This window comes from Chaetodon auriga, chromosome 14, assembly GCF_051107435.1.
Source record: "Chaetodon auriga isolate fChaAug3 chromosome 14, fChaAug3.hap1, whole genome shotgun sequence".
Classification (NCBI taxonomy): domain Eukaryota; kingdom Metazoa; phylum Chordata; class Actinopteri; order Chaetodontiformes; family Chaetodontidae; genus Chaetodon; species Chaetodon auriga.
The window spans coordinates 6800366-6826849 of record NC_135087.1 but is presented as its reverse complement, the minus strand read 5'-3'; the positions used below and the strand labels follow the sequence as shown (position 1 = coordinate 6826849).

Below are 26484 nucleotides of genomic sequence, written 5' to 3'. Positions count from 1 at the left end.
GAAGCTAATCATCTTCTAATTATTCCCCCTTTTAGTGCGGTAATCAATCAGCCAGAGGCGGACGTGTTTAACCTCCCTTCTCATACAGTGAGAGGAGGTCTGATGATTTGGTCTATATTTCTCTGGCTCAGGGCCAAACCCTCCATGCTGTGTCAGGCCTGGAGCATCCACACCCCTGCAGTGGCCTGGCAGGGCTCCAGCACGAGTTTCTCACTGCTGTCGCTGCCTGTTAAATAATCAGACTGGCTGTCCCTCCTCGGTACGCAGCTGGAATCACAGCCTCTTAATTCACAGAGCACAGTACATATGGAGGGATTTCACCCGAGGGTGCAGAGATACGCCATCAACTTTTATTGTGTCTTGTGCTTTTCGCCGGTCCCTTCCTTTTTCTCTCAGACTCGACACTCGCTGCTGCTTACTGAGCAGCTTCTCTCAGCATTCCCGTCACCTTTCCTGAAATCTGCCTCACGTCAGCTTCGGAACAAGACACAATCAAAGCTGCCACGGGCAATACGGCTCTGCCGGCCGATCAGCAGATAATCGGCGGAGTGAGGATTCATTCGTCTGAGTTTAACACAGAAGGAAGGGACGGCTTGAGGTGGGACGGTGGCGGAGGAAATTTAGAGTCGTGAAAACAGAAAAGGATTAGAAGCACAGTGCAGGACAGTGGTAGAGGGCACAGCTGGCAGCGTAAGTGGGCCACAGTTTCTGCAGCAGCAGACATGCACGGAGCTCACGGGGGAAGCAAACTCTGTCCTCTCAGACATATGTGGCTGTCATGGTGATTAAGCACATCGCCATGCACAGTCACGGCAGTTCAACAGCGCTGCTAAAACAATCCCAAATAACGAGAGGGCAAACATTAATAGAAACTGATGCGCAAGAGCTGAAACATACTGTAAAACACATCTTTATACTTCCTGTATCATTCATGTTTGTAGCAGCAGCTTTTCATTACATTTCCTCATCCCAGGTGACAAACTTATTCTCTTGCTGTGAGACACTCATTACAACACGCTAACGCGCTAACATAACCTGACAACAGATGTTTAAATAAGATTTCTCATATTGGATATTTTGCCCACTTGGGGGCAGCGGAAATAAGCTGTAAACACAACACTGACATATTATCAACAGTTAAGTTGACATGGCACACCCGTTAATGAAACAGTGGTTTATTTAAGCATCCAGCAGGTATGGAGGAACATTAGCTCTCATATGGAGCCTGGGGAAGTCCAGTATTCACTCTCCTTTAAGCTCTGTTTTCAGTCTCTTCCTGAGGAAAATATCTGGCTCTTCAGCAACCGAGCACATAGTGTCCAGCTGCAGTGGAAAACAACACTATGAGAGGAAGAAACTTGCTATAGAGCTCATTCAGTTGATAATCCTCAGTTGGTTTGTCACCATGAGCACATTGCACATTGCCATTTGATGCATTGTTATTACGAAAATATGGACTATGGAGAATTACACAAATGCAAATATTAGGATAGGATATTGGAAAAGGGGCCAATATTCTCAGTATCTCATCAGCTCCACGTATTGTACAATAGGTCTGCAGACCTTCTTCTATCAGTTTCTGCTGTAATTATCAGGCCACTGCAGCACTTTTGGCCTTGTAGCATTACTGTGACTGCAGTCTCCTAACCTGTCCCTTTAAAGCAGCACTGGATGGTATACAGTCAGCCAGGACCCTGGTATAAAATCCATAACAGTCTGACATTATGGAAGTACATGAAGATGATTTAAAGATACTGATATACTGCACAGTACAGCAGAAACACAGAGGGAGGTGGAATATTAAGGGTAAGAAAGGAGAGAGAGCTGTGATGCAGAGAAAGGAAGGGTTAGCTGAGGTAAAAGAAGGAAAGCAAAGTGAAAGATGAGTGACAGAGGAAGAGAGCGAAGCAGTTGGAGGCAGAAGAGGAGACGAAGAAAGGAGGTTAAGAAAAGGGGGAACAACAAAGAGATGAGAGAGGAAGACAGAGGAGGTACAAGAGGGGCTGTGATGGGAATCAAACTGTTAAAGGATGAAAGGAAGATGAACAAAGGGATTAGAATGACTTCCTGCATGTTCCACGCTGCAGTGACGGTCAGAGGAAGTGACAACTGCCACTTCCACAGACACTCAGCTGTCAGTGAGGATCAAGGCGCTGCCGGGTCGGCATTAATGTTCCTCCTGCTCAGAGGAACACAGAGGAAGTGTAACAGGAAGATCAGCTTCACTTCCATGATGCAAACGTCAATGGTGAACAAGAGCAGAGGTCAGAGTGACAGATTGATATGGATGTATTTTCATTATTGACTGATGACTGAAGGGGAAGACTTCAAAATGGATGTTTAGTCTGACCAAAAATCCCAACCTAATATTCAATGACATAAGACACAAAAGGCATCTTAGAAGCTGGAACTGAGAACTATTTTTATTTTTATTTTTTAGCTCTTTTAACTTCTCAACTGTGAATATTTTCTTCTTTTATAGCTGTAAATCCACTATTTTGAGGTTTTGGACTCTTGGTCAGACAAAACAAGACTATTTAAGATCACGCTCACGTTGAACCTTGGTTACTATTTTCTGATATTTTTTGCCTAAATGATTAATCAAAACAGTAATTGGCAGATTAATCAATGATGAAAATATGTAAGAAATTGTAAGGATTCTTCCTCTGATTGACCGAAAGAGGAGTATTCAAAATTTTTACAAAGACAGCACAAAAAACCTGATGAATAATGCCCTGATGGTGAATTCAGCAGCAGTCTTAATATTCTGCGTTCATCCTCTCTGCTGCAGATCCCACTGCAGCAATAAAAACTGTCGCTCACACTGAGAGAATTAATCATTCGATATTCGCCTCTGGTGTTCTTTATATTTCCTGAGTTCATCTCTGAGCCACTGTGCAGTCCAACGTTCCCCGTGTTTGAGTGCTTGAAAGTGGGGGACCCTGGGGAGCAGGGATCCCCCTGGAGCAACACATTTAGTCAGATGACAGGAGTCAACAAGGATGACAGTGGAAATAAAAATAGCCTCAGTACAGCTGTGCTCATTAAACGCACCGTGGCTGAGTGTCCAGAGGATGAAGCATCCGGTGACAAACTTCAGAGGGAGAGGAGGAAGACGCGGACCGACTTAGTTTCTGATTCACTTTGTGTTTCTCTAATCAGAAGAATCCCTCATCAGCTCCCTGCAGACACTGTGAGCTTGGATCTCCCAGATGAGACACAGTGAAGGGGAATGACAGCAGAGGCAGAGCGTCTCTCCACATCACATTAAAAAATAAAGTCTCTGCACTAAATTCAAGCATTATACTGGTGCTTAGCTTAGCGTAAAGACTGGAAAGAGGAGGAAACAGCTAGCCTGTCTCTCATGTGACAAACCACCACAAAACCACCTCCCGCCTCTGCCGTCTCTCTAAACAAACACGTGGATGTGTCCATGAACCTGACTCATGTTATACCGGACCACTTCTCGCCTCCGCAGCTTCAAACAACAAGCTCAACGCATCCTGGTTACCATGGTGACCGGGCTTTGGCGTCAGCGGGCAGGTCCAGAGGAGGAGCAGGTAAGTCTGTGGGAGTCGCCAAAGTCAGCCGCAGCAGCTTCTGTTTAAACTGGTTTTAATTGACTTTAAGTTCTTTAAGTTCTGGTTTCCCATCATAAAAAGAGCTTCGTGCGACTGAATCAGCAGGATTAATCAGGGCACTTCATTAGGGCCTTAATTGGACACGTATAAAATGCATAGCTGGCGTTCTGTTTTATGCAACAATCTGCTTTTCATATGGAAATAACTCCTATCTGGGATGCTACATCTGGGATATACACAAAGGACTACATGATCATCAGGAGTGTAACGTGTCTCATTCAATTACAGCAGCGGGATGACCTCCGCCACTGAGCCACATGCTAATGAAGCAGAAAGCATCCCATCGACTGCTCGTGTCAGAGGGGCTCCAATTACTGGAGGTGCACTCCAGAAAACAAGCCTCCAGTGGTCCCTCCCCCCTTTACTCGGGCTGAAATCAACCTAACATGAGCTACGCTGCCCTCCAGGAGCAAATGAGAAACACAGGACAGAGTTTCCCGCATCGTCGTCTCTGTGGGAAACTCCTGTGATGGAGGCAGCCTCCCTGAGTACGTGAGCAGCACAGATTCACACGAGAGATCGACACGTGAAATGAATATCAGACGTGTCGTGGAGAATTGTGTCTTTCTGGCATTAAGATTCAGTGAAGAACACATGGAGGCACTGATCTGCTGGCTGACAGGAGGGATCAGATCTGCATTAAAATTCCTCCAGCTTGGAGGTGTGAATGTGTCTGATGCTTCTCTGCTCCTCAATAAACATCCATCCATCACTTAATAGCCATCAATCATTATCGGAAGACATGTTTCATTTTAAGCGTGCACAAAGCACCTGAAACCAGGTCCTGCAGCTCTGCAGCGCTGCAGTTTCAGAACCTGCAGTTCCAGTCCAGCAGCTGTAAACATGTCGCAGTGTGCTCCATCTACAGCCAAAAAAAAAAGTAATGGCTGCTGGAATTTTGACATCTATAAGAAATGAGTTGTTGCCGATGCTGTGAGAGAGAGAGGTTTTATGTTTTAACCTGCAGAACATAAGAGTTCTGCATGTTTTCAGCTAGATCCTGGAAAGAGCAAACAGAGTGTCATTGTCTGTCCTCTGTCCTCGAGGACTGTCCTGGTTACTTAATGTTTAATGTTTAAAGTTATGTAGAATTATGGGCACGGTAGCTTTGAGTGACAGCTAGCTGCTTGGTTTCAGCGACCAGGCTCCAGTCGGCTCGCCTCAGCTCTACCCACACACCAACTCTTTGCCAATTTTTGGATTAGCTGGTAGTTTGGTGGAGTCTGGCGCTGCCAAGATGGCCACAGCCGGAGCCGCTGTCACTGAGCTTCATAGCGGCTCTTCAGAAACCTACTGAGACTACGTCCATGTTTTATACACTCTATGTAGTTCACCAAATAAGTGTTCACAAAAACAAATCTATCTATTAAAAACTTCAGCTGTAATGCTATGTGCCTGCGATATTACATCAGCTGTTATTTCTGTGTCCTACAGGTGGGGCAGGTTTACAGGTTTGCTGTTCACCTGCTGATGACCGAGCAGCCCCTCCTGTAGAAAACAACATGAATGAAATGAAAATCACTTTTTCAATTTGTGCCTGCTTTATGAGGCACATCCATGAAATGCTTTACATCTAAATATCTCATATATAGAGAAAGGAAAGGAACGTGTGTGTATATGTATGTAAGTGAGCATGTAAGTGTGTGAGCATGTTGCCATGCACAGGCTGTGTTTCTTAAACCACCTACAAGTGTGAAACCTTGATTCTACAGAGCGTCCAAGCATGAAATTGGATGCTGTACAGCACAAATGTATCCCTCCCTCCTCCTCCTCCTCCTCTCATGTTGACTCCATCTCTCAGTTATGTCCCCCCGTTCAATGTGCTGCAGACGGTTGTGAGACAAATGTGCCACTTATGACATTCATCTCAGCACATGTGACAACACATGTGCATCTTTTTAGGTTGTTTCATTCTGCTCTGAATGTTAAACCTGCCATGAGAAAATCTTCCAAATGGGAGAGCTGCAGAAATTAGCTTAAATAAATAATTTAACATGTCATTTGAGACAAATGGGTTCATATCAGCGGTGCATTTTTAGCCAATTTAACTACAAATAACATACATTTGACATTATAACCATCCATTTTTAAAGCATGCTATTAATATTAAATTAATTTCCGTCCTGCTAGGCGGTAATTGCTTTCAGTTGGTGTGAGCAGAGTCAGTTTGGAAGTGATTTTCTTTCCAACAGTTGTCACCGTTTCAAACATACACTTAAAATCTCACTTGAAACATCAGATTCAACACAAATACTGTTCCATTTATTTCATGTTGCTGTTGAAGGCATTGAAGCTACAAGAAGGGCTTCGGTTTTCAAAACAGGAATTGTTTCATGCAAAAACAGCCATATTCACATGACCCTCCTATATGTATGCTAATATGCTGTTTCTTGTGAATGAACACACCATACAAAAGCTTGATATGCACCTGACATGTTGAGATGTATGTTTTTTAGGGAGTGTGTAAGTGGTCCAAAGGTGCAGCTGGTCATGCTCACTCACCTTCAGTTTGTGCTCGTGCTCCTTGTTCACTCGGGCCAGCAGCTGGGCTTTGCGTCGGTTCAAGGCGTCGATGAGGGCGTCGCACTGCGCCACCAAACAGGCCTCGAACTCGACTCCGTTCTCCTGCGAGACGACAGACAAAGGCTGACAGAGTGATGCATTTTAAAGACTGAAAACATGCACAGTAGGAACATTCAGATGATGTCCACCAACAAAATATAAAGGATGCAAAACCAAAGGCAGAAGCTTAACACTGAAATGCATCCTCAAATAAAACTAGAGAAGTTATTTCAAGACCCCATCCAATGAAAATCAAGTCTCAACCTTGTTATGGTGGTTTAGCAGTCAACATCACGACTGAGCATTTCCACCTTGCAACTGCAGGGGACCAATGAGAGTCTCACAAACACAGATTCAGACAGCCAGACTTTCATACGTCAAGACAACATGTTTGTTAAGTTTATTTTTCTTGTTTTTTATCCATTGACTGTGTCCAAGTAAATCTGCAGCGTGCTCGATAATGTCAGCCAACGGTAGCCTGCCAAGTTCCATGATGATCAAAGTCAAATGATGACAGGATATTTTATATGGCTCGGGGGTGTTGATAAAGAAAGTTACAGCAAATGTTAGCCAGAACAGTTTGACAGATAGGTAAGCTGCTAATGAGTTGTGTGTGTGTGTGTGTGTGTGTGTGTGTGTGTGTGTGTGTTTTAGGTGTAGAGCTACATCTAAGCCAGTGTAAGACATGATGGGATTTTTTCCATGGAAAAAACTTGTATTTGATGAACATAAATGAGTTTTTAGGGGTTTAATCAATGTCAGGAGAAGAACTTTAAAAATGCATCTTCACTCACATGTCTCCTCCAGTAACTCACCATCATACAAGGTGGGTGGATAAAGTCATCATGCAGCATCAGCCACTTAGTAGTGGCTGAGTAATGTACAAACAGTTATGCCCTGTAGTGTTCATTTTCACACATCCCAAATTCCCACTTTGATGGGTGTCCCAGGAGCGTCATCTCGCCGTGTGACGATAATCAACGAGGGCATTTCATCTCCACAAATCAGCCTCTTAAGATGATCACAGCTTTGTCTCCACACGCAGGTTACAAGCATCTGGATCTATTCCTGGTCAATATATTGTACTGTGGTTACACTAAGTATGTGTGATAGCACAGAATGTAAAGTGATGGACATTTCCTCTCAAATCAATATCCTCGCTCACACATTTAAAGGAACTTTGCTCAGACTGAAACCATCTGCTGTTACTGTGGAAATTTACATCCTGACAGTCTGTATCTGATGCACTGTCCATATATGAGTTTATCCTCAAGGTAAAACAGCCATGATCCGCGTTTGATGCACACAGAAGCCAGGACTATGATCCGAAGCTGAAGGTAAAGTCAGATATGAACTTCTGCCATATGCAGCACTATTGCTGGACAATGAACACACTCCAGACTGGGCTTTACAAAATGTTAACACATGAAATAATACGATAAGCCTCTTTGTTTCTGTCGATCACTGCAGTGACGTGCTGTGGGGGACAGTTGGGATCACAGAGGGGGACGAGAGATTATTCCTGGGATCGAGGCATTTTATGGCTGGATGCAGGTTGAGCCTGTGTTTGCGTGTTAAAGTACCTGGATGTGCTGCACCATGTTCCTCAGCTGAACCAGGAACTCCTTGGCCTCGGTGGCTCGGTCTGACAGGCCATTGAGAGCCTGAGACAGCTGACCCTGTGGAGATCGCAGAGAGAGGACATTTAGAGCAGCAGCAATGCAGTTACATGGGTCTGTATGCACTGCAAAATGGCAGAGGGTAGGATAAAGAAGGTGTTTATGTGGCGTCAATCACACAGTTCTCCATGGGCAGAAGAGCTTTACTCAGTGCTGTAAATCAACAGGAATGTCTTGTGGGCCCATACAGGCAAAATAGTAACACTTCATCCATTCATTCAGCAACAAAAACCAACGTGCTTAAGTTCATATATATATAGATTGGTGCTGAATTCTCACAACTAAAAATATAACCAACCCTCAGCAGAACAAACCTCCAATATAAGGACTCACTTATGCATAGATGTTTTGGGCAGAAGCCTGACAATGCAACAGTATAGCCAACAGGAAATACCAGGCAAGATCGAACCAGTTTCATCCTCTTTGCAGCCGTCCACATCCTTTGTAAGTTGGGGTGATGGAGATTCTGTGCAGCTTAATCTCCTTACTCCGAAGTTTGGCAGTTTTTAAGTTTTGAATGAAGTCAACGCGGTCAATTTAGAAACAAAGCTGCTTTTCATCGCTGCTGAGAGACTGACATTTTGAAGTGTTGAAGTCTTCACCCCTGAGAGAACATGCACTGGGAGCCTTATTCTCACACACAAAATGACATTTGCAATGAAAACTAAGATGATTTATGTACGAAAAAAGCATTTGACTGTTCCATGGTTTTATTATTGGATTACAGGCCCTGGCCATGCAGAGGACAACGCACGTGACGGGAAATACCATTGCTTTGGATGTGTGCAATGACACACAAATGCCCCTGTTTGGATAGTGGGGGAAAAAAGAGGGGTTCATGTATGTGAAGCGAGGTTGTGTGACCAGGGAGGTGACGGAGCGAGGGGACGCGGCCTGACCCTGTGGGAACCTCGTTTGGTTGAGTGAACAACCGTCAACTTGGGGAGCGTATTGTCTTCTGGGAGGAAAAGAGGGCATTGGGCGTTATCTGGCAAGAAGAGAAAAATTCACTTGAACTCCGGAAGAGAGCAATAAAACCTGGAACTAGCTGATACAGTGAAAAACTGTGAAAACAACACTGTGTCAACCCAGCTTCTGGCATCTGATGTTAGCCGGTCAAATGGGAATCTGTCTGCGGGGGCCAAAAGCAAACCTTTGACCTCGGCGTTTGGGAAACCATGACAGCTGCTGTTAACATGAGACTAGTGCACCAAGGCACAGTCTGAGCCGGTAACAGCTGAGCAAAGACTGAATGTAAACTTTCCCGGATTGTGTAGGACTTCAAAAAACTTCCTCCTTGTTAACTTGGGACTCATATTTCAGCATCACAGGAGAATGAGAGGATACAGTCTGAAATCCCTGTTTGCTCCCATGTTAGTCTGTCTGTTTGTCACAGTTTTTCACAGACACCGTTTTCTCCTACATGCTTACAGAGGGAGGGGTGAGGTGAGGTGTATTCAGATGGTTTAATCTACAAGCTCACCGCTAGATGCCTCTAAATCCTTCAAACTGGTCCTTTAAATACAAAACTGGAGCCAACAACCAGTTAGCTTAGCTTAGCATAAAGACTGGAAACAAGGGGAAACAACTAGCCAGCCTCTGACCTACTCGCATCGCTAAAGTCGAGATTAAAAATCAGTGAAGGACATTTCTTGGATTGGATCTGAGTTGAATTCCAATCCATAAAAGCACACAGTTCGCATCCTGGCCTCCTGATGTGTTAGGACACTGCAACTCAGCCCTGTTTTCTGGGATGAGACTATCTCAGAGTCTCTCACATCAAGCTCCATCTCAGCGGTATCGCTAAGTCGCCACCGTCGATTTAAGACGCTGCCAATCACGCTCAAGTCATCCAAAACGTTCACTCACACTGGTGGTTTCATTACAGATCTGCCAGGTCACTCACACCTGCCCTTTCAGCTGTCCTAGATTGGACTTCATTCTCTCTTTCAGTTTTCTCATTTTCCTCTGTGATACAGTAACAGACGTTGAGGGAGCTCCTGCCTCGCCCAGTTAACAGTCAGCATGTGCTCAGTGACAGAGCAGATGAAATGAAAAGCACTTGATTGTCTGGAGGCGTTTTTCCGCAATGTCTGTTCGAGAGCCTGCACAGCGCAGTCTTCAAAACCAGGTCAAAACGTGCCGTGAAAGTTGAGGTGGTTTTATTTCTACACAGCTTATGGCTACTTCCTGCTTGGTAAAGACAACAGTATGGCCGGAAGGTCGGCAGATGGAAAGACAGACCTCGGTGAGGGGTTGAAGAGCACTGTGAGCCTGAAACCAAAGCTTAACAGTTTGAGATTTGGAAATTCAGGTGCTACAATAGACCGTTTACCCCTTGGTTTCTATTTCTACGCCCTTCAAGTTTTCTTTTTACATGCAGTTTACGGTGAAAACGATGGCATTCACCACTAAAAAAATCTTTTTGAAACAATGAGTCCTTCATTTCAGGCCAAAGTCAGCTTCTAGTTTCCAGCCAATGACTCATTCTGTAGACTAGAATTAACAATATAGCAATAAGCTAGCAACTTTTCTCAACTCTAGCTAGCATTATCTGACAGTTCAGTTGACTAATAACTACATTTTTATAATTTTTTTTAAAATCTTATTTCAGCTTATTCACTTTAAAATGAGAACCCCGTAAAGCATATGCAAATGATATCTGGGCTACATGCACATTTCCAAGGCAAGAGTTAGCATCCTCACCTGATGATTCATATAGACGAGGCTGAAATGAGGATTAGCATTGTTCTTGCAGAGCAGATCTAGTTAGCTGGTGTGTTAAAGTGTAGTTTTACAAATAAAAATGTTACAAACCTCATTTGGACAAATTTGACAAGCCACAACTTGCCGACTGCTGTGAGTATCAAGCTAGTTAGCTGGCCATGCTAACTCCTACTTTACAGAGCAGCTAAACCCATCTAATCTATTCCTTATGCTTTTGCTCTTATGTTTTATGTTTTGGAAACACCACCCCCACACTTGGCAAATGGTCAAATTATCTCTAGAATGACTGATGACAACTATTTGTGATTTGAGAGGCTTTTTTGAGTTTTTCTCTCTGTGACTATAAGCTTGTTCAGAGACAATTGAAATACATGCAACATTAGTGTAGGAAAGAGGATGCTGGAATGTCAGGAATTCAGAATGGAGGATTTGTTGAGGTGGTGGGGGGTTTAGGATGTCCCTGCTATTTGGGAGCACTAATCATCTCAGTAATTAAGCCGAGTGGGAACACGTGCATGGCATGAATAATTCACCAGCAGCTCCAGGGCCATTCTGCATGTTTCATTTTCTCTCTGTGGCCGAGTGAACTAGCCAATCTGTCGCAGGAAAGCGAGGATGTCAGAGAGGCGTCAGAGCCAATTTGGATTAAAGCCCCTACTAGGAAGTGGGAAGTGTAAGGAAAGGAGGCGGTAGGTGTAATGTCACTAGCAAAGATAGATTCTGAGTTCCCATAACCTAATTTCAAAAAGCATTACCTGCATTATCTCTCAGAGAACTTTTTAAGTGCCCTGTTCTTCCTCAGAGCTCCATGGTTAAGCACTTTCTCCTCAGTTCTTTAAACAGTCTCTTTAGCCTAATTTAATCCTGTGTGTAATACACAGTCATTTGGTTACACGGTGTAAACAGATGTAAATTGAGGATGAGGTCAAGTCCTGGTGACAGAAAACACCAAACACACAAAAAGACACACTTCCACTAAAGCCTGATGATGAAAGAAAGTGGAAATTAATCTAATTTTGCACAGCTTGATTACTGATTGTGTTTCGCCTCACAGTATCATTAACCAGAGACTCGAACATGAAAGGTTGTGGTTGTTTACACGCATTGCCGCAGCCCTCAGAGAATACAGTTTGAAATATTAAGCAGGCGACTTGATGATATTTGCCATCTTGGGAGACGTTCTGTTGTTAAAAATTAAGCTCTTACATCTTCCAACATGGTGGAAGAGTTAAGATTTGGCCAGATTGTGATACTCCTCTGTGTTTAACAAGATCCCACATGAAACCATCTTCCACGCGCAGAAGCTAAGTGGCTGGTGCATTATTCATCGCTTATATCTGCCGTCATCAATAATGCAGAACAAGTCGTTAACTATCCACACACACACAAAAAAAAAGCAATGAAACACAGATACTAATAATGAGGGCTTTTTGAAAGTTGCCACAGTTTCTTCATGAGGGAAACAGAGTCCTTATTTGACGGACACATGGGACAGCACAACAGGAAATGGGGCAGAAGTGATCTATTCTAGTCAGCCCTGGATTATGTGGAGAGGGCAGCGTCTTCTGAAGAAGATCATGTCTGCTGATCTAGTTTGAATGTGTCAAACAGATGGTCAAAGAAGCCACAAAGCACCTATCAAATACAGAGATTCTGTGGAAGAGGAAGAGGAAGCTGCATTTCAGGTCCTGTCAGGTCATTCAGTCAGGCGTCAGATACTTTGAAAACTCTCTTCTTTCACGTTTGTTGGGGGATCGAGCAGCATCTGTTCAGTGATAAGGAGGTTTCTGGGGTGTTCTGGTGTTCTGGGAACCTCAGTGTTTTCACATCCAGCCAGGGACTTTTGTTACAAGTCATTCCCCATTTCTCTCCTAATTTCCTATTGAGTAAAGGCATTAAATTCAATATATAACGGTAAGAAGGATGTTTCTGCTACTTCTTGGATTTAGCATTTGAGCTTCCCACTTTGGAAACAAACTGTAAGTTCCTCCAAACCTCATCTTCTCTTCTGAACCTTCTTTGATGCTTTTACAAAACCTCATGTGCAAGTGGGATATAAATTAATTAGTTGATGTTCCTCCTCAAAAGACTAAAATCCTTTGTGATACTAGCAGTCTTAGCCATGAGACTCCTGGGTCAGACTGGAGGCTAGCAGCTTTCATTAACCACTCACGCAAATGTGTGTGGAGCAGTTGCAGAGAGGGTGGCATAGCTAAACGTTTAAAGTGCACCCACACAGGTGTTTTCCATTACCGTGGTGGAAGCTGTTTTAGTTCTGAACTTCACATGGTTCAAAGAAAGTCATACAAATTGAAAGATAAAGAAGAACTAAACAAAGGAGTTCTGACGTCTCCAAAGTGCTAATAATGATAAAGGTCTTGTCTGGGAAGTGGAACAAAACAAACAGGAGAGTGAGCCAAAAAGTGCAGTTTGTTCACGCCCACGCAGTCCAGAGGTCTAATCAGACAACCCAAGTGAGAACACCTGTGTGGAAGGACTGCAGGTGTGTGCGTAGAGGCAGTTTTGAAAACAAGATGTTGAGCCTTTTAAGCAACAGATTAAATTAAGGTTTATATAAATAGCCGTAAAATAGACGTAAAATGTTCTAGCTATATTTGGATAAATCAGTGCTGCACGGTACCTGATTCATGGCCTGGCACATGAATGCACCTGTAGTGAAGCTGGTCACAGGTAACTTTAAAGAAATGCATTATCCATAACTGTAATTCAGAAGAGATGTCAGCCATGACTGATCAAGAAATTAAGAAATTATGAGTCAAGGTGGACACCTTTTGGTCATTGTTCGCTTACACCATGTTCACTGTTATAATAAACAAACACTTTTAATAGACATTTGTCAGCCAATCAGAAGCAGGAGCTCTCTGTTGCCATGGTGTATCAGGTTTCCTTCTTTAATTGTCCACCTGGTGAGGTCTTGGTTGTCTTTAAGGCGACACTGAGAACAGGCTGAGAATAATAACATCAGCTCCTCTTCAAAGTCTGTAAAAGTTCCGATGATCAATGACGACGATGCCGATCATGCTGATGATAATTATGGCGGTGATTGTGATGAAAACAGGGTCACTGCGGGATTTAACCTATCCTGATCATCTGCTGCACAGATTTCAGGTTGAGCTCACTTTCTTATGCAACTGGTGTCCTCATTTAATGTGGGCTGACTGTGTTAGGGCAGCCAGATGTAACGAAGCATGATGAATTATTCTGTTTTGAAATGTAGCAAAGCCTCCTGAAAATGTGACAACTTGCTTTGGTTTGGACTCATTTATGTACATAAAAGAAAAAAGGAAACTTCCCTTTCTTTCTTTCCCAGTCGGGCCACAAAGGAGTTTTAAGGCATTTATCTTTCTCCTGTTCCAGGCCTGAAGCAAGCTGAAATATTCATATTCCCACCCAGGAAAGTTATGTGAAAACACGTCAAAACAAAAACACCTTCAGTGCATGAGCCAGTGTTTTCTGTGTGGACCCAAGATGCCACTGGACATGAAATATTCTGCTAACTATCTTGTCAAACTTCGCTCATTTACCCCTGAGATGAGAAATTCAGCATCGCTCTGCCTCTCTTTCCTGCTCAGTCTCTGTCTCGCTTCCTCTCTTCGGGCATTCTGGGTCATTCTGGCGCTCTCATTTTCCTGTTCTTTATCTCCCTCTTTCATTAACATTTACACAGCTAATCTCTTTACATGGCAGCTCGAGGGGTAAATATCACCGCCTGTAATGGAGCAGCATCAAACTAAACGGCTTTGAGACATCTAAGCCCCCCCACTGTGAGATGTCATTCTCCATAGACCTCAGTCCCGCCTTTGTCCTCCGTCTCATCCCCATATCAATGAATCACAGTCTGCCATCGTGAACAATCGAGCAACCGTGTCTTTTATCTGCACAGAATCATTTATAGCGAAGACGATGTACTTAAAGATTTAGATGGGGGGGGGGGACGAATGAAAACAAGGGTGATATGACCCATATAGTTAAATGAGATTATTCTAAATTATATTATATCTCATATTATAAACTAGACTTTGATCCTGCACTGTCACATTTCTTGTCATTAAGCTCAATGTGGATCTTACTGGTGATATTACAGGACATGATCTTATCTATTTTTCTGTTCTGTCAAAGGGGCTCCCTGACCACCTTCTCTGGTCCTTCTGGTCCTTCTGGTCTGTGGGTAATAACTGGGCTACAATTTCTTTTTGAATGGTCTTCTTTAGAACTGCAGCAATTAGTCATTTGAAGGAAAATTAATCATAGTTTGATAATTGATTGTTTCAGTCATTTTTCAAGCAAAAATGTCAAACATTTACTGGTTCCAGCTTCTTAAACGTAAAGATTTGCTGCATTTCTTTGTGTTTTATGCTAGTAAATGAAGAGTTTTGGGGTTTTGGATTGTTGGCAGGACAAAAGAAGCAATCTGAAGCAGCTTAATCGAATATGAAAATAATCAACCTAGTCTCCTTTAGTCTACTTTAGTGGACACAACGTGGACAGTATACACCCACTTTTACTCCTACGCTCTGTCTGTTACACTCACAACTGTCCCTCCTAAACAAAGGCCCATAGTAACTAATATTAATTTCTAGGCAAGGGGATGGATAGCATTAAATTTTCATGATTAAAATAACCCAAAAAAGTAAATGTGTACAGTAACTAAGGTAAAAGCTGTACCGTTTCTCTGCATATTTGTGTTGCTAATGAATTCTACCAGTTTCTGTGAGAAAGAAGGCGGATACACGTTTGTTCACATTCAAAGTCACCATGCAGTTATTCATCTGTATGGGATAGATTCATGCTGGGCTTTGTCTGGATGTGCTGAGCGGTGAGCAGGACACACAGCAGGACCTACTGTGGGTACAATGGATCCAGACTGACAGCCAGCCTCATTACTATTAGCAGGCTGGAGTAAAAGCAGGAAAGGACGGGGAACCCACCACCTCTGTCTGACTTTGCAAGGCTCTTCCTTTGCTCCCGCTGAGCTCAGGCAGACCTGCAGGTAGCTCCTCCAGAAACGAGCACTGCTGACAACATCGGCCTCAATATTGAGTCGAGACTATTAATGTTCATCCCAGTACCTGCTCTGCCTGTCCTCATTAGCCTGCTTTTTGGGGCATCTTGGGTGAGAGCTTGCAGAGCATCCGTCTGTTTTAGGTTTGCATCAAGATGTGCAGGCCCCCTGTTTATGTCAGGAGGCTCAGGATCAAACACAGGGCGACATTAAAGGGTAGCACATGCGTACACAAGAAGTGAAACCTTCCTTAAATCACCTGCGGATGCCTCAAATTACTCCCCCTCTACAGCCTTTCTTTGCTTACATGCAGAGCTCAAAGGGAAGTTTTCAGGGTCGTCTGGGTTAACAGCTCTGCTGCCTCTGATTTATCTTTCATCCTGTGGCAAGAGGGCAAATTACTAATTTTCTGCTACAATCTGCTACTTATTTTCTGCACACCCACGCATCTTCTTGTACTTAAGCTTCTGTGTGATTAATCACCTTTAATTGCCACTAAACACACTGAGGCGACAGAGCTTGACCTAGATTGCATTAAGGGTCCTGTGTGACCTCTTATGACATCCGTGAAGAACTTAGGACCACTCACTATGTAGAGATTTAACACTCAGACGCCTTTACTCTTTTTAATGTGATTTACAGAGATTAACACAGACATCCTGTCACCACATAAAACCATATGACACAAATCTGAACAGGCAGACGAGAGGGGGGTGCGTCACACTGTGTAGAGCTTAGATTTCCACTAGTCTTTAGTGACTGAAATTGACTTTGGAGACATGAAATTGATTACCATCGCGGCTCGGACACGGTCACGCAGTCCAAAAGCAGGGGTCAGAGATAAAACGTGGTGGTTTTTATTGCCTCTAAGAACAGCAGAGAAGGAGCAGGAGTGACGATGTGCAGCGTTCAACATTCATTTTAGTACACACACACACAGACACACATGTACTGTAGAGGAAGGAGGGGAAAGGCTGTAAAGCATCTGGGAAGGATTCCTCGTGGGGTCCGGTATCTTAGAGACCTCTGCTGCTCTGAGCAACATCAAGAGGGATTTGGTTGCCATGGCGGCAGGTGGTTCAACTCTCTCCATATAAAGAGAGAAATGTTTCACAAAGACAGAGAAAGCACAGTTTGTCCTGGCGTACCAAGGCGGCGACGATGATGGTGCAGATTAAAAACCTTGAGAGAAATCCCGGTTGGAAGACGGAGCAGATCTTATTAAATGATACAGGCGAGCACACTCTCAGCTCTGAGATGTAAATGCTGCAGGTGTGGATTTAAGATTTGATAAGAAGCAAAATTCAAGTTTCTTAGTGTTGAACTTCCTGCAGCAACATTAGACAGTGACGCTGACGACCAAACGGCTTTGATCACTTTGAGCATGAAGGGAAAAGCAGGATGTCTATGAGTGTACTTGAATACTGGATGGTTTTGCTGCACTAATCATTATTTTTATGTAGAAAATGGATGAACCTACTATGTCTAATGAAAGGTGTCCCTCATAGTGAATAACCCAGAGCGTTTTAGCGTCTTTCAGCTCATAGTTTTAGTATTATGGCTCACAACTCTCTTATCTCATTAACTTCCAACAGCCTCGGGCAGCAGATTTCAGCAAAACAGCCAAAAACAGACCCAGTACACTTCCTTCTCAGCACCAAGCAACAGACAGACAAAGTTAGCAACTAGATGGTGAACATCACAGAGCATTTAAGAAGCCAGATGTTTTCTATTCCAGAGTTGTTGCAGACCAAAACAGAGCTTAAAGGAACACGACGATTAGACTTACATTTGATAGGTGGCCACAGACACAGCTGAAAATAAATGCTAATGTTGCTGCTTAATATTGCTTATTCACATATCTCGCAGATGTAAGTAAACAATGTTTTCTAATACGATGATGCCAGTTGTTTGTACGTCTTGTTTCGCTGCCCTCAAGTGGCCAAGTTCATCTAACACGTAGTTTGTAACTGTAGCATGTACACATTGTATGTACACTGTATCTGTTGTCAGTGATGAGCTTCAGCAGAGTGAAAAAACAATAGAAGAAACTAAATGAAATGCAACGTACTTGGTTTTTATTTAATTGTGTGAAACCAAGATCAAGCCAGTAAGTTTGAAAATGGCCAGACTATTCTGTGAAATTTGTTTGTTGACATGATTCTTTAATTCTTATAATCCAATTATTACTTGAGTGAAAACATGAAGGCTTGTTGTTCTTCTCTGTTAACTGCACCATAAACTGAACATGTTTGGGTTTTGGCCTGTTGAACGGATACAACAGGCTATTTGAAAATGCCACCTTCTTGGAAATTGTGGTCTTTTTTTCTACCATTTTCTGACATTTTTTACTTAAACTAATTCTAACATTTCAATTAACAGTAACTTTTGAGAAAGTCTGTGGATTGACCAATCAGATTTCAGAGGAATCCGTTGCCACCACTTTGGGTACACTCTTGAGTTTCTGCACCATGCTACATATGCATTATGCATACGTACAAGTGACACATGAGAATCTACAGCATATCTGCAGGATATGGAACACAATCTCATTTTTTCCCTGATGAATTATGTGAGGAACACCCCGAAGCACTGAAAGATGCCCGTCCACAGCGCTGCCAGCTCCGAGCTCTCAGCCATCTGTTACAGTTACTGTAGGCAGCAGCTTCAGATAACAGGTCAGAAATAAGCAGGTGCCATGAAAGAAGCCAAAAACAGGATGACAGGCTGCACACTGGCACCAATGTCCCTGGTAGCATTGACTGGTTTCTAAAAATGCTCCTTTAGCTCTTTTTTTCCCATTTCGTATCCAAGAACGATGAAGCATGAAAGGTCGGCAACTTTTCAAGTGATGGCAATTTGATGCGAGTGAAGTGATCAGCCCCCTCTGATTTTTCCATCAACTTTACAATTGCCTCGTGCATCTGAGGTGACCCACTATCTCGCCACCATCAAGAACAGATGATTGGACTGGAGGTCTGTTAAATGGCTGTTTTGGAGACGTACAAGACCAATTCTGACTGTAAATCACAAGGACAGCTTATCTCCACCTGTGGGGAGGACATGGTGTGAGCGTGAGAGGGAGCTCCTCGTGCATGAAAACTCAAATAAATTCAACACATTTTTGCTTTTCTTGCGGAAACCTGGAGCCACCATCTCTACACATCAATCTCCCTGAGTGTGTGTGTGTGTATGTGTGTGTGTGTGTGTGTGTGTGTGTGTGTGCGTGTGTGGGTGAGTACTGAAGTGCATCTATATCTAGCTCCCATCCTCACTCGCCACTGGAAGCTGAGAGTGTGGAGGTGAGGGTTACTGCTGCAGAGGCGTAGATAAACTGAGCTCTGCAGCCCTCTGAAGCCTGGTGCCTCCTTGCCCACCACAACTCGGCTTCCAAAATAGCCTCTCAGGCCGGCATCTGTGCTGGCTCTTATTAAAGCATGGCTCCAATGTTAGCGTGCCTAATGATCTCTGGGGCGCCTGTGAGTTGTCAAAGCGGGGAGTGGAACATATATATAGAGTGAAGGAATCTGCTGTGTGGAGGCTGAGGAGACAAATGGTCAAGAGCTGAAATCATGTCAGAATCACTGCTGTTCATTTTAAGGAGAAGTGCAGATATGGTAGAAGCAGTTTCCTGTTGATAAGGGAGGCCTGCTTCTGGTTGTCCACCCGTGCACAGAATTTCAAACAGATCTGCCTCCTCAGTCCTCGACTTTGCGCACCGAAGACAGCACAGTTCCCAGCTGGAGGATGTGCGCAATTCTCTTCTTTGCCTATCACTGACTGAAATGTGCGCTGGAGCTGTGACAGAGAGCGGAATTCGCCCACTTACTATATGGTGCATTGTAAAGCATTCATTTAAATCCGCTGTGACAGAGTGAACATTCCCACAGCTCTGCCTATCGACTGGATGCTAAGCGGAGCTGACAAGATAGCGCAAATCATTTTCTAGGCAGACTTGTTGCTCAGCACAGAGGATGATGAATCATTGCGAATAAAGGCGACACACACATACAGAGAAAATGCGCACTGGTGAACAGCAAACACAGATTTTGCATCTTGAGATTTTTCTTTTTTTTTTTTACGCACGTACCTTGTGCAGTTTCCACATTGCGCCCAAAGCTTTGACTTCGTGCGTGCCGTGTTTCCCTTCTTCCAAACACTGATAGCACACAGGCGTCTTACACTGGACACAGTACATGCTTAGATTCTCCAGTTCGTGCTCTGTGCAAGTGGAGATTTTGCGGGGACTCGCGCGGCGACTTATCCGCCCCTGCGCTGGCGGCACCAGGCGGTGCTTGGCTAGTGGACCGCGGGGAGGATGGCACCGCAGGCGGCACGGGTCACAGTAGAAGACGTCGCACTGCTCGCACATCACGGTGGCCTCCTTCGGACTCTTCTCGCAGAGTTGACACTTAAGAGCAGCCGCTTTGCTCTGCTGATACCTGTCCACAACCCCCTCCAGCACCCGGTTCTTGGGGAATCCGCGGAGCCCCCGGTCGTCCAGGATGAGGCTGCGGTGACACTGTGGGCAAGTGATGCAGGAGTTGCGGGGGATCGGGGGTAAGGAGCCGGGCTGCGGTAGCAGGTGTTGTTGCGGAGGAGGCTGGGGGACAGACGGGGGGAAAACTCGCACCCCGTTCGGTGATTTTTGGCAAGGGGTGGTCGGAGCGCTGACGAAGCCCCCATAGGAACCATATCCACTGTCCGCCTCACTGTACAAACTCATTTTATCCAAATCCAGATAATCATAGTCGGAGACGCCGGATCCGGAGGCTCGGCTGCTCTGTGGGGACTCGGCGTCGGGGGTCTGCACAAGGATATTCCGAGCACACGCCAGGCAAATGTTGTGGGAGCACGGCAGTATGATGGGCTCCCGGTAAAAAGAGCCGCAAACAGGGCATTTTAACTCTTCCTCCATTTCATCCATGGCTGCTCGGGTGAGGTGAGAGATTCCTCTGTGGAAGGCAAACACAAACAGGAGAAGTCACAGCTGAGTCTCTGCTGATGAGTCTGCCGCTCTGTTTGTGCGTAAACGGAGCTCCAGTCGCGTCCTGCCGCGATCACTGCAAGCGCAACCTTGACCAGAGGAAAGGCATCAGCTCTGTGGAGGCTGACTGACAGACACGGCACACTCTTCACCAATAAGCAAACAGCACCAGCTCAGATCGGGCTACCATTGGACAACCAGTGGATTCCAAACAACCATTGGATAAATCAACTGTCAGTGCGGAGAGGGCTCGTTAATGAGCTTTACAGCGAGATACAACAACAGATAGGCGGCCAGTTTGTGTAGACACTCAACATCTAATACCAGCCTAATTGCTCAGTGGATTATAAGGGAAACGATTCTAGACTACCCTTTTAATACCGCATAAATTAATATTGATTGATATCATGATCACGCTGGCACAATATTAGATCAACTGCGGATTTTTCCTGTATGATTCATTTAAGTAAATCAAAGACAGCAGCGTGTATTGTGTTGCTTTCTTGAGCCGATTAGTCTAGCGGTGGGAAACAGTACTATGAAGAGCAGGATATTTACTTAATAAAGCGTAGGAGTACCACAATGTAAACACTGAATCACAAGCAACGAATTATCAGCAAAAGTATCAAATGTAAAATTAGGATTTACATTAATATATATGATCATATCATATTCAATATTGGGTTATTACTAATTATGCATCAGCATTTCAAAGTTGTAGCTGCATTTTTAGCTTCTTTATGCTGCTGTGTAGTTTAATTTATAGAAATCCAAGCTCATTAGATAGTTTTATGCAAAAATCCTCAGGTTTAGGACTGCAAATAATGACATTCTTTATTAGCATTGGACAGTATTGATTAGACTTTGTCTATGAAATGTCAAAAATAATGAGAAATGCCCATAACAAGCTCAAAGAGTGATATCTTAAAAATTGCTTGTTTTGTCAAACCAGCAGTCAAACTAACATGCAGTCATCTAAAACAAAGGAAAACAGCAAATCTATGCTGCTGCTACAGTCAATATTTTTACATTTTTGGCTTGATAAATGATCTAAATGATTGTCTGAACTGTTGTGATAATTGATCAGTTGACTTGTTTCAGCATTACACAGCCACCAAATAAATAAATTGGCATAAAAAGCACAATATCTCCCCAATGCAGAGGAGTAGAATTGCAAAGTAGCATTAAAAGGAAATAAAACTGCGCTTCATTACTTTTCTGACTGACAGGACAGGACAGACTATTTTAAGATTGCTTAAGCCGGGATCTGCATATAAAAAACCCACGCGGCTTTGCGTAGCTGCTGGACGGTGTAAACTTGCACATTTTGGCTTGTTTGGTTGTTGGAAAGCTTCTGTTCTCAGCCGCTGACGGAGCAAAGATCACTGCTGGAGGAGATTGAAAACGTGGAAACTGACACCTTGTGCGATAAGATAAAGCCGCAGCTCTCCACTGCACTCAAAAGAGGTTTTTCTTCAGTGTCCAGAGCCGTCTCCATTTCTGTGGCCAAATACCTCAGTCATCTCTGAGACATCCATGGCAACGTGAGCTCCCACTTTCATTTCTTCAGTGAGGCTGTTGATAGGGAAATTAACTGCAATAATCCCATTTTACGGTTTCTCAGAGCCACAGAGGGCAACGTGAGGCCACTCAGTGTGATTACATTTGCATATTTTGTAAAGCAATTTGAGAACGGGAAGAGCATTAATATGGACGTCTTTGTCTAATGAGGTTGATCAGTCTGGCATTCAGTGATGTGTCCAGTGCATTCGAACGCAGGCGGGCTGGTAAACATGTCAAAGTGTAAATGTGAATAATCTCATTGAGATCAGTAATAATGTTGATTTGAAGTAAATGTAGGTTTAGTTCAGGAAATCAAAAGACAACATGGATTTATAGCTGGCAACAGAGTCAATGAGCATACATTTCTATGACTTTATAAAATAATCCTCGAGTAAACACAGACATTTCCACTGCTCATAGTGGCTCATAATTCTTAAGGATGTGTGAAAATATACAACAAATGGCAAGTTTATCCATGCTAATATTTCCCTGGATTTAACCGAATACAGTGTTGATTCAAACCAAATGTTTGCAACAAGACCATCAGCTATTTTTGGATGCGTGCTGACGCCTCCAGCATGATGACATTGTTCTCTATGTAATCTCCTCAGTTTGGGGCCACACTGCATCTTCCTGTTTGCTGCCTTCAAGTGGCCAAGCCTTCTGAATCTATTTCATCTCTCTTCTTTTTGTGTCGGCGCCAGCTCTCTCCTGCTGCCAGGACACACACACCAGGCGGCTCTGACGGAAAATCTTCACAGATTTCTTTTTACTTTTCTGTGAGCACATCCCAGAATGCTCCCAAGTCTGTGATTAAGTTTCCGCTTTTTGGTGACCTCATGTGAAGTGACATCGAGGAGGCATCGCGAGGTGAAATGCAAATAGCTGCAGATTAACCGGCGTGTGAAAAGGCAACAGCTTCAGCAAACTTTCAGTCGACTGAAAGAAAAGTGACATTTTTGGCAAGTTAACTGACTTTACTTGTAAGTTTGTTTTTATACAGATGTATCTATAAGAAACACTGTTGCTAAGCCTGTCAAATAAAGCCGCAGTTTGTAATGATAACAGACTCACTAGAGATGCTGAGTAATTTTGTGAAAAACCTTCATACAGGGATACAAAAACAGGCTTCTCATTTAGGTGAACATCAGCTTTGCTAGTTGAAATGATAGCTGGCTAATTTAATCAGCTTTAGCTAGCAAGCTAATAACGCTAACTACTGTTAGCGTTCGTTGGTTGAAAACGCTGTCACTGACTGACTTGTTTTAAAATGAGAACCCTGCAAAGCGGGTCATATATAAATGTGGACTCTGGAGGTTGCTGCTTGGTCTAATTACAGTCGCTAAGCTAGCCAGTTGCCTTTTACCTGCCAGTGAAGAAATCTGTCCCCCTTTCTTAAAAAAATCTAACTTTAATTTGCTTATTGATGCAACAGTTCGTCACAACACCTTCAAAACCTGGATCTCTTGCACACCAGAGAAAAAAGCTTCATGGTTAGTTAAAGCAGTGTTCAGTCCGCAGTTCAGTCATCTTGCTCAGAGCTCACATAGTTTATAGGAGTCTGCCCCTCCATCGATAAGGGATGAAGCCTCCTTTGTGTGTTGCACTGAGTCTATTAACTCTTCTCACCATAGCCTCTCTCTGCAGCCCCAGAGGCATCAAGTCGTCTGTGTAAAGAAGCACACAAACCACAGGAGCTTAACGGTACACAGCTCAGGCTAGATAGGAATCTCTGTGGGCCGAAGTGGTGATATTGTCAAGATATGAATAGAAGCGGCTGCTGTTTTGTTACTGAACACTCGCTTCAGAAAAAATATGGTTTTACAACTTCTTAAAGGATGAAGTTGCTGTAATTTTGGAGAGTGGATGGTTGCGCTGGGCTCAAATTACACAGTAAAGCAAACTGATGCTCTAAACAAGCTCTGAATTGTGTTTTTTTTTTTTTAAGGTAAAGTAGAATTTAAATAACTTTATAGCAAATGATGGATGGATGTTAATTAAGAATTTTGCAGAAGAGACCATAATCATGATTTAAATACCAACACTGACTGATGGGTTTAAAGGGGAAAGGAGCAGCGGCCTGTCATAATAAAGTTAAATATTTTGTCGACTCATCCATCCACCCACACCTCCTCCAGATGTGGACTTCGTCAGTCTTAAACAACATCAGCTGACTTCCTACTTTGCTTCCTCCTAATTAACATGACTGCCAGAGGTCTTTGTCACTTTAATGTCAATGTATGCCGTTTTGGGGCACACCGCGCTCCCGCGTTGGCGTTAAACTTTGGCAGTGGGTTTAAATTGTGACGTGCAGAATCGTTCAACATGGACACAATAACTTGGGACATCTCGCCTTTGACAGTGTGTTTGCAATTGACACAGTGGCCTTACCTAAACTCCAGAAACTACTGAGTCAAAGGTGTGAAGGCACTGCCTTTAAAGATCACTTGCACATTCACCTCCAGTGACCTTTCCGTATGCAACAGTTCTCACATTATTACCATCTGCTATTATGGCTCTCTGTAGCAGAACGAGCACACTGGGTGACAAAAGCCCAAAGTCACTCCGTTGACTTCCTGACATCTCAGTGCAATGCAGCATCTTCTACAACCTCACATGAACTCATGTTTATGGATTCAGTACCATCTGTGCCCTTCACAGTGACCCGAAAACTGCGTTTTCCTAATGCAAATTTGCAAATTAGGCCTTCAGGGAGAAATGGAGAATGATGCCTTGTATTTCTGATTATTTCTAAACTCAGTATGCTGCAGAATTAATGACATTAAACACAATGTTAAGACGTTATTCACTTCACTTCACTATTAAAGTGTAAATTTCGCCTTAAGGTTGATATATATCCTGAAGAGGAAGTGGGAAGGTAAAGGGAGTGAATATTAAACAGAAGCTTTACAAACATGGCCTATGAGAAAAATTACACAGGTCACGTGAACGTTGTGCATTAGGCCACCCACCTGACCTTAATTCAAGGAGAACACACAAACATTTCACAGTTTGTAATGGTAAAGAAAACACCAGCAAGTGGAGTGAAAATATCTATATATATTTGTTCAGAAGATAATTCCAATTTTCCTTTCAGTCTGTGAACAGGAGACATTTAGATCACGAGTCTTCTCTCTTGATGCAAATTAATTAAAGGGATTTTATTAGGGATCATACAGTAAAAGTTTATTTTTTGTTCATTTGGAGAGAACCCAAACCAAAATTTAATGCTTTCTGGCAAGATTTGCCGCATTACTGACATCTGGGAATGATTGATCCAGTGAAACCACTGTGTAAAAGTAAAATAGTGTTCTTGCCTGTTTGTTCATCTTTTTGCATGCAGAGTTTAGATATTGCAGTTATGTGCAGGAAGTCTGCACAAGAGGAATGCCATAATGATGTGTTTCTTAGCCACCGGTTTGGAGTTGCTCTCTGCCTCTCAGTGCCATGTTGTCAGTGAAAGGCCAAAGCAGCTGAAACTGCAACTGAAATACATTCGAGTGCTCCGTTGTGTGCTGGAAGTTGTTTCACAGCACGGCCAAGAGGGTCCAGGGTCAGAGTTATTGTGAACAAAACAAGCAATCCACAATGTACTGCTGCATCTCGACTGGAGAGCAACACTACAGAAGTGCGCTCGTCATTTTACTGTATGTGTGGGCTGCCTGAAGAGACATGTGAGCGGGAAAGGCCTCCACGTGCAGCGCTTTCCATGTCTCCCGCACCGACCGTTCAGGCTCTGCAGGGAATCTGTGCTGCAATTAATAGCCTAATGATTTTTTTATTCTAAGTGGGATGGGGATTTGCTACTAAACCCATCTCTCCTGTTGCACAGGGACTCACACAATGTACTAACCTGAAGACACCTGACGATCGGGCTCCAAATGTAGAATATTGATTCTCTCCAGTGTCTTTCGACATGCAATCAGTCAAATATGAGTGTTTCTGAAGTCATGTGGGCTGAAGCATACAAATGATGTGGCATGTAATTTGAAATTAGTTGAGCCGTGCAGAAATCAATGTATCTTTAGGGACCGTTTATTTGAATGATATAGTTGTGTAGTTCAATAAGGCTTCAGTGTAGGATGTAGAGGCCTTTTTATTGACTAGATCCACCTTTCCCCTTCTTCTCCGAGGACTGGCTCTGACATATGACTAACCCAGAAATGCCAAGAAAATTAAGAGTTAAGGTGGTGGGCAGTGTGCAAATGGGTTCCTAGATGGGTAACGTATTGTTTTCCCTCTGTTCTCTTCATGCAATTTTAACCCACAATGTTTCCACATTACAGTTGTAAAATGCTTCAA

The 26484-nt window shown here is 43.5% G+C and overlaps 1 protein-coding gene across 2 annotated transcripts in view; it reads right to left on the bottom strand.

The window, feature by feature from the left end:
• The window catches only part of trim9 (tripartite motif containing 9), a 39532-nt gene extending 18821 nt beyond the window's left edge, over nucleotides 1–20711 (bottom strand). Inside the window, exons 1-3 of one of the 2 annotated variants that reach the window (XM_076748412.1) lie at nucleotides 19723–20711; nucleotides 7787–7882; nucleotides 6144–6266 (exon numbers count right to left, since the gene is read on the bottom strand). In XM_076748412.1, coding sequence (XP_076604527.1) covers nucleotides 6144–6266; nucleotides 7787–7882; nucleotides 19723–20559 — 1056 coding nt within the window. In that variant the 5' untranslated portion in view covers nucleotides 20560–20711. The remainder of the gene's footprint in view (nucleotides 1–6143; nucleotides 6267–7786; nucleotides 7883–19722) is intronic. The other variant, XM_076748413.1, reaches the window with a different exon arrangement.
• Between the last annotated feature and the right edge of the window lie 5773 nt (nucleotides 20712–26484).